General features: G+C 44.7%; 1 protein-coding gene across 1 annotated transcript; it reads left to right on the top strand.

Annotated features, from left to right (window-relative positions):
* The first annotated feature begins 9,800 nt into the window (after nt 1-9,800).
* On the top strand, nt 9,801-11,791 carry LOC138788813 (E3 ubiquitin-protein ligase TRIM11-like). Its single transcript, XM_069967124.1, has one exon. It carries the CDS (start codon nt 9,836-9,838, stop codon nt 11,480-11,482), a length of 1,647 nt encoding a protein of 548 aa, XP_069823225.1. The 5' UTR covers nt 9,801-9,835; the 3' UTR covers nt 11,483-11,791.
* The last annotated feature ends 273 nt before the right edge of the window (nt 11,792-12,064 follow it).

The following is a 12,064-nucleotide window of genomic DNA, read 5'->3' as shown; positions in this document are numbered from 1 at the left end:
AAACGGATTGCAAAAAACGGATGCATTTGTGTGCATCCATTTTTGATCCGTTTTTCCATTGACTTCCATTATAAAAAAAACGCATAAAAACGGATGCGTTTTTTTTTTTGACGCACAATAAAGTACTGTTGACACTACTTTTTTGACCGCTAAAAAAAAAAAGGATCAGTTAAATGGATGCTGAAAACGCAGTGTGAACCTACCCTTAGATGCCTAAGGTAGATTTGACTGTTGTGGCTTGGCTGACTGTCCATATTGGACCCATTAGGGTGCCCTGCTGTTAGGGGTTCCTGTCCACCTTGAATTCAGTTGTGGTTACTAAAGATTTCATCAGAATAACTCGTACTCACGGTAAGGCAGAGTCCATCAAGCTGAGATGAGTTCAGAGTGGCACATCCAGGAATACAGATCGGCGAAACACTGAGAGGAGCCAACCTTGCAACTCTTTGGTCTGCTCCCTCCTCTCAGATATGGTCAGATTTGGAGGATAATAAAGTTACCGGTTACTGTGTAAAACACCAATTGTTAGGTAGGGTTCTGGAAAGAGAGTAGACGAGTGCAGCCCTAAAACTGGCACCCGCCCCAGCTGTCCCTACCTACTTACCACAACAGTACTAAAGGGTTACTGCGAACAACTGGTCAACGTTCCCTATACTAGAATAGATGCAACACAAAACAAAGACAAGACGAACTCACAAAATAATGGAATAGTCAGATATCAGGGTCGGCAACAATCGGGCAGCGAAGGTACAGAATCAGAATCCAGGAAGCAAGGTCGGGGTCACGAAATCCAAAAAGTCAGAGTCACTATAACAAACAGTCAGAGGAGTGCTAGGTCAAGGCACAAGGCGCTATCACAGGCAATGAATGAACACCAAGGGCTGAAACTTATAGTGAACAGGAACCAGATACTGACAGCTGACTGGTCATGTCAAACTACAACACCTAATGGCGATCAGCTGGGGGTGGTGAAGCCCCAGCAGCGGCTACATGAGAAAACAAATAAAAACACAGCAGGCTGGCTGCCAGGGACGCCGTCGGAGCACCCTTAGCAACCAGTCCTTCTCATAACTAAGGACACCATCGGCGTCTCTAGGGGCTGTGTGGGAGGGCATTGACTGCTGCCTATGAGTTAATGACGGACGTTGCCAGTGACAGCAAGTTATCTTTTATTTGTAAATGGAAGGAGGAGCTGGTTGGAAAATTTAATAAGGACCAGTGGAACCTGACTTTTACTTGGACCTAAAAATTCCAAATGTACCAACCACACTGAACTTAAGAGAAAAATTCAAATGAGGTGGTACTTAACCCCTGGTAGGCTGGCACACATGACTCCATACTATTCAAATCTGTGCTGGCGTGGTCGTTCTCGTAAAGTGACGTAGTTGCATGTGTGATGGTCATGCACAAATTTGACCTCTTTCTGGAAAGAAGTCTTCAACCTACTACACTACTTTACACTACTCCCCAATCTCTTAATACCCCGTCCTTTGGAAGTCTAGATTTCCTTCTCTCTAAAATTTTCCCATTCTCCCATAGAATAGTAGTTCATCACATTCTTCTAGCTGCCAGACTTGCTGTAGCTCAAAGTAGAAATCTCCAACAACTCCATCCATCGAAGAAGTGACAGGTCATGTTAATCAACAAGGAGATTATTTAGGAGAAAGCTTAAAGCCCCTATTACTCGCTTGCTCCTCATTCTCCGCTCGCTGCCGGCGCTATAACACTTGTTGGCAATGAGCGGGTAAGACCCGGAGAGGCTTGGGGGGGGGGCTGCCCGGGTGATCGCTAGATTGTCCGGGCAGCCCATAGAAGATATTCAACGGAGAGACGCCTGCAGATAGTTGCTATTTAAGTTGTTTGTCTTTCAACAGGTTGAAAGACAACGATCAGCCGACATCATTCATGTCTGCTGATCATTTTCTTCTATTACACAAGATGATTATCGTCCGGTAATCGCTTCATATAATAGGGCCTTAACAATAGATGGGAGTTGTGAAGCCAAGAAGCTTATTTTATTTATTGTTGTCCAGAGAGGAAGCCTGCACAATTTCACTCTACTAGGCACTCTTTACACTGAGGGGGAAATTCTCGACATACCCTTAGTGCTTTCTGGGATCCGAAACATTGTGGCTTATGGTCCAGACCAGATAACTATAAAAGACTCTTATCCCACTTGGTTCGTGGTTCATAAAGGGGGACTCCATTATAACACACCAATCTCCTTACCAGTACCAGTGACCCAGGTCTGGATGGTGGCCATCTTGAAAGGTACCACGCAGAGCGAGAACGTGAAGTTAGCTGCCTTATGTTCAACTACAGTCAGTGTTGCACCTCAAGACCTCAACTCCCAGTTGTCTGCTTTAGAGCCTGTTCACACTGAGCAATTCTCACAGAGTTTCAAGCGGAGCCTGCGTGCAGATTCTGCTTGAAGTTCTGCCTGTCCTATTCATTGAATAGGATGCCTCATATGCCCTCCGCTCTCTGACAAAAGAATTAACATATATTTAAGAATAGGACAGGCAGAACTTCATGCATAATGGGCAGCGTGGGCTCCGCTTGAAAATCCAAGAGAAATAATCAGTGTAAACTGCCCTAAATCTGCACCTCACCAACATCCAAGGGGACTCGATCAACACCTCAGGAAGATGGAGAGTTGCTTCTACTCGCCCTGTGACAAGGTTATTAATTGTTTATTCAGCGATTCCCTCATCCCTGATTTTCCCTCACTCCAGTCTGCTGCAGTTACGTCTGTTATAACCTGTAGACTAAGCTTGTCTTCCTCAGAGAATGTCCGTTCAGGCCCGATCAAGTTCCGGGAAAACGCCGGTGCCTGAGTGATGATCTGGAGGGTCACTCAGGCACACAGGTACCTCCTAGAGTGTTTGACAAGTTTTTACTGCCAGTAAAATTGTCTTCTGGTGATACAAATTTTTCCTGCCAGGCCATGGTGGATTCAGGCGCTGCCCTAAGTTTTATCCATACACCTGTTGCCTTGTCCTTGGGATTGAAGCTGATCCCTTTGTGCTATCCGTTTTCTGTTTCAGGTGCCAATTCTGCTCCGTACCCCTGAGGTATCCATGGGGGTTGGTTGTCTCCACCAGGAACAGATATCCTTTGTTGTCATGGACAAGCTGCCCGCAGATGTAATTCTTGGGTTGCCATGGTTACGTCTCCATGATCCAGTGTTTAGTTAGAAAACCTCTGAGTTAGTTAAGTGGGGTACTTCTTGTGAGTCCCATTTGGCTCAGGTTTGTCCGTCCTTATGTTCTGTCACTGATATACTGGCTCTGCCTGAATTTATTTCTGACTTCCAGGATGTGTTCGATGAGGCGGTTGCTGACGCCTTGCCTCCTCACCATCCGTATGATTGTGCCATCGATCTTGTGTCCAGGGCCAGGTTTCCCAAGGGTCAGATCTTTAACCTATCCCCCCCGGAGCGAGAGTCGATGCGCCAATACATACAGGACAGTTTAAGGAAGGGTCACATCCGCCCATCCGTGTCACCCATGGGCCGGGGTTTTTCTTTGTGGAAAAGACGGTGGATTACGTCCCTGTATAGATTACAGGGAATTAAATAAAATAACTATTAAGGACCAGCATCCTCTTCCTCTGATCCCAGACCTTTTGTAACCAGGTAGTGGGTGCCCGTTGGTTCTCGAAAATAGACCTTGGGGGGGCATATAACTTGATCCGGATCAGAGAAGGTGATGAATGGAAAACTGCTTTTAACACTCCTGAAGGGCATTTTGAATATCTTGTGATGCCCTTCGGGCTCAGTAACGCTCCGGCAGTTTTTCAAAGGTTTGTCAATGACATTTTCCGTGATTTGTTTGGTCAATTTGTCGTAGTGTACCTGGATGACATCCTCATTTACTCACCAGACTGGCTGTCCCACCAGAAACACGTTCGTGAGGTGTTATCTAGGCTCAGAAAGAATCTCTTGTGTGCCAAATTTTCAAAGTGTCTTTTTGGGGTAAAAAAAATAGGATTTCTGGGATATATCCTTACTCCTGATACAAATGGATCCTAGTAAAGTTACAGCGGTTCTAGAGTGGGCAAAACCTACTACTCTGAAAGAGGTCCAAGGATTCCTAGGTTTTGCCAATTTCTATAGGAAATTCATCCGTAATTTTTCTCTAGTGGTTAAGCCTCTGACTGAGTTGACTAAGAAAGGGGCGGACCCAGCTTCTTGGTCGCAAGAGGCCGAACAGGCCTTTACGCAGTTAAAGAAAAGTTTTTCTACGTCCCCCGTCTTGGTACATCCTGACTTGGATGCTCCGTTTGTGGTGGAGGTGGATGCCTCAGAGTCCGGTGTTGGGGCGATACTTTCTCAGGGGAAAAAACCCTATACTAATCTGAGGCCTGTCGCATACTTCTCCAAGATTCTCCTCTTCCGAGGCCAATTACGATGTTGGCAACCGGGAACTGCTGGCTATCAAATGGGCCTTCGAGGAGTGGAGGCATTTCCTGGAAGGAGCGAGACATCAGATAACGGTTTTAACCGACCACAAAAACTTGTTATACCTAGACAATGCTAAGAGGTTAAATCCGCGCCAAGCGCGCTGGGCATTGTTCTTTACCCATTTTAACTTTATAGTGACGTATCGTCCAGGGTCTAAGAATATCAAGGCTGACGCCTTGTCCCGAAGCTTTGGTGTTTGTGACATGCCTGAGGTTGAACCCGAAAAAATTCTACCTCCAGGCATTGCTAGTATATCCATTGACTTAAAAAAAGAAATTTTGGGATCTCAAAATAACGCACCTTCTAACGTACCTCCAGATAAGTTGTTTGTTCCTGTACACCTTAGGTTAGCAGTATTGAAAGAGATACATGCATCCGTACTGGCCGGTCATCCTGGCATAGCTGGGACCGGCTATCTATTGTCTCGCTCATGCTGGTGGCCTTCATGGCAGAGGGACGTTCGGGATTATGTTAAATCCTGTGAAACATGTGCCCAAGCCAAAACCCCAAGGTCTCTGCCTGAGGGTCTGCTCCAGCCACTACCACTGCCAGGTCGTCCGTGGTCCCATCTGTCGATGGACTTTATAACTGACCTTCCCCCCTCACAGGGGAAGACTGTGATCTGGGTAGTGGTTGATCGCTTTAGTAAAATGTGTCATTTAATTGCACTAAAGAAACTGCCTATTGCCAAAACTCTTGCTTAACTGTTTGTTCGTCAAATCCTCTGGTTACACGGGGTGCCTACCAACATTGTCTCTGACCGAGGGGTGCAATTTGTGTCCAGGTTTTGGAGGGCTTTTTGTGAATTGTTAAAAATATCTTTGTCATTTTCCTCGGTATTTCACCCGGAAACTAATGGTCAAACGGAACGTACTAATCAATCTCTTAAAGCAGTATTTAAGATGTTATGTCTCTGATAACCAAGGTACCTGTTTTGAGTAATGGCCAATGGCTGAGTTTGCTTTAACCTCTTAAGGACATATGACGTACCCCTACGTCATATGTCCTCACTTGCACTTCAAAGCGGGGCCGCCGCTGAAGTGCCGCGATCCCGGGTGCCGCGAGTAGCCCGGGACCGCTGCTATTAGCGGGCACGGTCTGATCGCCGTGCCCGCTAATTAGCTAATCGGAGGCAGCTGTCAAAGTTGACAGCTGCCTCCGATTACCGGAGGCAACGTTTCCCTGTTGTCTAGTTTGGGAGATCGCTCCTCCGGGACCTTGTCCCGGAGGAGCGATCTCCGTTACTGATGCCGGCCGGGGACGCGTCCAAGATGGCGCCGTCCTCGGCTCGGCACTCGTTCGTTTTCGGCTGCAGCAGCCGAAAGCAAACGAGTGCCGATCTCATGGATCTCTGCAGCATATCTATGCTGCAGAGATCTCAATGAGAGATCACAGTGTATATACTAGAAGTCCCCCAGGGGGGTTTCTAGTATATGTGTAAAAAAAAAAAAAAAAGTGTTGTTAATAGTAAAAAGCCCCCTCCCCTAATAAAAGTCTGAATCACCCCCCTTTTCCCAGGTTTTAAATAAAAGTAAACAAATAAATAAATAAATAAACATGTTTGGTATCGCCGCGTGCGTAATCGCCCAAACTATTAATCACATTCCTAATCTCGTACGGTAAACGGCGTCAGCGCAAAAAAATCCCAAAGTGCAAAATTGCGCATTTTTGGTCGCATCAAATCCAGAAAAAATGTAATATAAAGCGATCAAAAAGTCGTATATGCGCAATCAAGGTACCGATAGAAAGATCACATCATGGCGCAAAAAATGACACCTCGCACAGCCCCATAGACCAAAGGATAAAAGTGCTATAAGCCTGGGAATGGAGCGATTTTAAGGAACGTATATTGGTTAACAACGGTTTGAATTTTTTACAGGCCATCAGATACAATATAAGTTATACATGTTATATATCGTTTTAATCGTAACGACTTGAGGAACATGCATAACAAGTCAGTTTTACCCCAGGGCGAATGGCGTAAAAACACATTTCCCCCAAATAAAAGAAATGCGTTTTTTTTTTCAATTTCACCACACTTTGAATTTTTTTCTGGTTTCGCAGTGTACTTTATGCAAAAATTCAGCCTGTAATTGCAAAGTACAATTAGTGACGCAAAAAATAAGGGGTCATGTGGGTTTCTAGGTGGAAAAATGCAAGTGCTATGGCCTTTTAAACACAAGGAGGAAAAACCGAAAACGTAAAAACGAAAATGGGCCATGTCCTTAAAAGGTTAAACAATCACGTCAACGCCTCCACACAGCAAACACCCTTCTATTGTAACTATGGTTATCATCCCCGGTTTTCTGCAGTCCCCAATCAGGAGTCACATTTCACTTCCGTTGCAGAACTTCCCAAAAAACTGTGCACAGTTTGGGCGGAGAGTCTTGTGACTCTAACTGTATCCCAACAAAAACAAGTTCAATACGCTAATTGCAAACGCCGTCCCGGTCCCCAGTATCTTGTGGGAGAAAAAGTGTGGTTGTCTACTAAGAATTTACGTCTCAGGGTCCCTTCAGTCAAATTCGCTCCCCTATATATTGGTCCATTCCCCATTATAGAAATTATCAATCCAGTCTCCCCGGTCATTAAAATTCCATCTGGTATTCCATAAAAACCTCCTCAAGAAATACACTCCTCCTACAGTCACTTGTCCTCTTCCCCTTCCAGTTGTGGTCCAAGGTGAATTAGAGTATGAGATAGAAAGAATTTTAGACTCAAGAAAAATCCGCCGAACCATTCAGTATCTGGTACACTGGAAGGGGTATGGCCCCGAAGAGCGCACATGGGTCACTGCTCGGGATCTCCATGCCCCTGATCTAATTAAAAAATTTAATTTAGAACATCCAGCTAAGCCTGGAGGTCCTAGTGAGGGTCCGGAGGCCCCTCCTCAGGGTGGGGCGTTCTGTTAGGACTCGTTCGGCTCCTGGCACCGCCGATGCGTGCAGTCAAAGCATACATGACCGCTCAGGCCGGTTGCTAGGGGCGCGACGACGGCGCTCATAGCAGCTGGACTGCTTCTTGTGTTTTTTACCCAGGGTTCCACTGCCCTGGCTGAGCAGCATAGGTGTTGTGTGTGTTAGCTGATTGTTGATTGACAGCTGACACTACCAATCAGCTGTCAGTAATCTTGAGTCTGGGGCCTATAAGTATCCTTCCCAGTCTACAATGCTTCGCCTGTGAAAGTCCCTGGCTTGCCTGATGTTACTTGATCTAGCATTCCCTGCATTATATCCTGGTTACCTGACTTTAGCTTTGACTACTTGACTATCCTTTTGGACACGATTTGGTACTTTGTTGCTCGGCTGGTTTTGACTCGAACTTCTGACTTCCCTTTATTGTGTTGTGTATTGTCTTGTTTTGTTTTGTGTATTCACTGTAGTGAGATCAGGGACTGCCGTCCAGTTGTCCGTTTGCTGTATTAGAGCATCTGAGGCAAGCAGGTAGGGACAGTGGGGCGGGTGCCAGCTTCAGGGCTCACCTGTCCTTGTGTCTCTCTGTCCCGGTCCTAACAGCACCACTCTACAGTGAATTTATTCTCTTTCTGTATCAGAGCCAAAATCGGTTTCTTTGGCGCTCCGACATCATGTATCACATGACCATCACTGTGACTGTAAAGTGCTGACCGGTTCTTGTCATCCACAATATGAAGACGGCAAAGCCAAGTATGTAGGTTACATCCAGCTCCGATCTCCGTGTGACCCCCGACCTCAGTGAATCTATTCGCCTGTCTCTACTGGAAATGTTTTAGTTCTAAAATGAAGGAAAAATAACAGATGGGAAGCACAAGTCTCCCAGATTCATCGTAGGGAGGATTTATTATGTAGTAATGATCTTTTATATCAGTGTTTCTCTTCTTTATCACTAAACCATCCTGACTGTTACCGGAAGAATCTTTCATGTAAGTAACAAAAACTTTTACCCATTCATGAATTAGCATCACAAGTTTGGAAAGAAACAAAAAAACTTCTCTGCTTCTCAGACGTCATGGTGGACATGCCTTTATGGTATAACCCACAGTTCACTCACCTGTCGGGTAATAAATCTAGAACCTACTTTTTGGACTAATAATGGGGTTAGCTTTATTAAAGATGTGTACCGAGATAATGGTTTCCATACTTTCCAACATTTTCAAACTTAATATGGTATTTCCAGGGATTCTTTCTATAGGTACCTGCAGCTAAGGCTCGCTTTCCAATGCCAATTCCCTAATACTGGCACATCTCTTTCCAAATATCCCCTGATAGGGATTATTAGGTCCCAAGGCCCAAGAGGACTTATATCGGCCATTTATTCCTATCCTCTTCGGTCTAAATTAGACTTAGAACCTCTTCCAGTCAGAGCAAAATGGGAAACTACAATACCTGGCATAATGGATGAGATTTGGCAGGACATGCTGTCCTCCCACATGAGTGTATCGCCGCCAGCTAACAATAAAATTATACAACTATACATTACTCACCAGAGCTACCTAACTGGGTATGGGTAGATACCCTAATACTGAATGCCACCTCTGCAGAGAGGTTGTGTCAGATTTCTGGCTCATTATCTGGGGATGCCGTTTGGTCCAGGATTTTTGGAATAAGGTACTGAATGTACTGACAACTAGATTGGGAACCCCATTGTCTCTAGATCCAAAAATATGTCTGTTTGGCATACTGGATGAGGAACAATGGTCGCACCAATTGGGGATATTCCTTACAGAGGCTTTATTCATGGCCAGGAAGACTACAGCTATTAGATGGATGGATAACCGACCACCCAGACTGAGAAAATGGAAAACTCTTATTAATGCGATGCTACCATATGAATATATTACTTATAAGGATAGAGGATGTGTTAAGAAGTTTGACAAAGTATAGGGTCAATGGTGTGCCTCACCTTACAATCCCAACCAATATATCCGAACGAGGGAAGAGATGGGACTTATTGTTTAATATGCATGAAAATTTATACTTCTGTTATTTCCTGGCAATGTTACTTTGTGCACTCGACTAGCGGGACGGAAATGAGATTTGTTTTCATTATGTACAACGTATATAATGTGAATGTCGGAGTTGAGGCTCAATTGAAACCAGAGGACTGTTTCTGTATGTTGTTTGTATATCTTTATTATCTGTTTATACATTTGATATAGAAACTTCAAGAAATCAAGTTTAAAAAAAAAAAAAAGGAACAACCCGACTCTTTATATATCAGCACAATGTAGGTCCTAAACACACAGCAGATCCAATATATGATGAGGACAAGTGTCCAGGAACAGGTTAATAGTGACTGATCTTGTGCTGCTCAGCCCTGCCCTGTGTACACAAGTATAAACCCGCCCTCTGGTTTCTGTAGTTTCGTTTCTCTCTTCCTCCTCCGTCAGCCATGGCGTCTGCTGCTCTGAGAGACGAGCTGGACTGTTCCATCTGTCTGATCACTTATACAGATCCTGTAATGCTGAGATGTGGCCACAACTTCTGCCGGGTCTGTATTGGTCGTGTGCTGGATACACAGGACGGGGCTGGATTTTATTCCTGTCCTGAATGCAGAGAAGAGTATCAGGAGCGGCCTGCACTGATGAGGAACATCGCTCTGCGTAATCTAATGGAGAATATACTGCTGACTCCTCCAACACCGACAGAAACCGGGATCTGCTGCACTTACTGTGTGGACTCTGCTGTACCTGCTGTGAAATCCTGTCTGCACTGTGAGGCTTCTCTGTGTGATAAACACCTGAGAGCTCACAGCAAGTCACCAGAACACGTCTTATCTGAGCCCAGCACTTCCCTGGAGAAGAGGAAATGTTCTGTCCATAAGGAACCTTTAAAGTACTATTGTAGTAAGGACGCCATCTTTATCTGTGTGTCCTGCAGTTTGGCCGGAGAACATCGGGGACATCGAGTAGAGATGCTGGATGAGCTCTCTGAGAAGAAGAAGAAGAAACTGAGAAATGTTCTCAAGAAACTGACGATAAAGAGAGAGGTGACAGAGGAAAGAGTCCAGAGTGTGGAGGAGCGCAGGAGAAAAGCTCAAGAAAAAGCAGCTAGAAAAGCCGAGAGAGTCACTGCCCTGTTTACAGACATCAGGAGACGGCTGGACGATCTGGAGAAGAAGGTCCTGAGCGAGATCTCCAGGCAGGAAAAGGAAGAGTCACTGCCACTGTCTGCTCTGATCCAGCAGCTGGAAATAAAGAAGGATGAGCTGTCCAGGAAGATGAGACACATTGAGGAGCTGTGTAAGATGGCGGATCCACTGACTGTCTTACAGGAACCAAACACAGGTGACTTGTGTGATCCTGAGGAGGGGGGAGGTGATGAGGACACAGGGGGACATGATAGACAGCCCCATGATGTAGATGATCTGGATGTGGCTGTGATCTCAGGCACATTACGCAAATTATGTGACATAATATCCGGTATAAGAATCTATAGGGAGTATCCTGCAGACATATTACTGGATGTAACAACAGCTCATAATAATCTCCTTATATCAGACGACCTGAAAACTGCAACCTGGACAAATTTTGAACTGAATCGTCCAGAAACAGCAGAGAGATTCCAGGATTATACTCAGGTGATGAGCAGCAGGAGATTCTCCTCAGGGCGACATTACTGGGATGTGGAGAGCTGTGGATTAGGGGAGTGGATGGTGGGGATGTGTTATCCCAGTATAGACAGGAGGGGAGGTCAGTCAGGCATTGGATATAATAACAAGTCCTGGGGTTTGTTTAGAGGACAGAGGAATAAGAAATATTCATTGGTATATGATAGTAAAGTCGTGCAGTTACCTTACCAGATCTCCAGTGATAGAGTCAGGATCAGTCTGAATTATGAGGCCGGGCAGCTGTCCTTTTATGAGCTGTGTTACCCCATTAAGCACTTATGCACATTCACCGCCACCTTCACCGAGCCCCTTCATGCTGTAATTTGGCTAATGGGAGATTCTATAAAAATATCAGGGAGAATGAGCAAATGGGAGCAGCTGGAGAGGGTAACCAGGGGTCTGATCAGTGAATTATTTCAAGTAAGTTGAATGAAAAGATCTACAGGTCATTCCCTATAACTAGATCACACGAATGGATGCGGGATCTGTACAAGGTATCTGTCAGAACATCTGCAAGAACTCTACATATTCGAAAGGATATACAGCAAAATTATAATAGCCAAAGATGCTCTAAACAGGATTATATGTAAGCACACTGAATGAAGGATTATATATTGTAGCACAGTAATCTAAGATTTGGGTTCTAGCAAAGACTATAACACCAATAAGAAAAAAGCTGAACCACTCACATTAGTGGAGAAAAAATGAAAAAAAAAAAAAAAAAAAAAAATTATTAAAAACACCATAAATATACAAATATCACTAATAATGGTCTACGAATGCTAACATATAACACTAAGAAAAGAAAAGGGGACCGAAGGTGGAAAACATTACTCATCTAAAGTGTATTGCTATAGCAGCAGAGTATACAGTACAAGTAAACATAATAACTCATGAATACAGGGAAGCGCATACAACACAGTGCAGGTGGTACAAAAAAACAAGGGCTATACCTGTAAATGTGTAATAGGGACTGGGTCCACACACAGCCCCCGTCCTGACGTATGTTTC

This window comes from Dendropsophus ebraccatus, chromosome 1 (genome assembly GCF_027789765.1).
Source record: "Dendropsophus ebraccatus isolate aDenEbr1 chromosome 1, aDenEbr1.pat, whole genome shotgun sequence".
NCBI lineage: Eukaryota > Metazoa > Chordata > Amphibia > Anura > Hylidae > Dendropsophus > Dendropsophus ebraccatus.
This window is presented reverse-complemented; position numbering and strand designations above follow the sequence as displayed.

Bases quoted from the DNA above. Each gene is read 5' to 3' on its own strand.
- LOC138788813 (XM_069967124.1), top strand. From the start codon at position 9,836: ATGGCGTCTGCTGCTCTGAGAGACGAGCTGGACTGTTCCATCTGTCTG.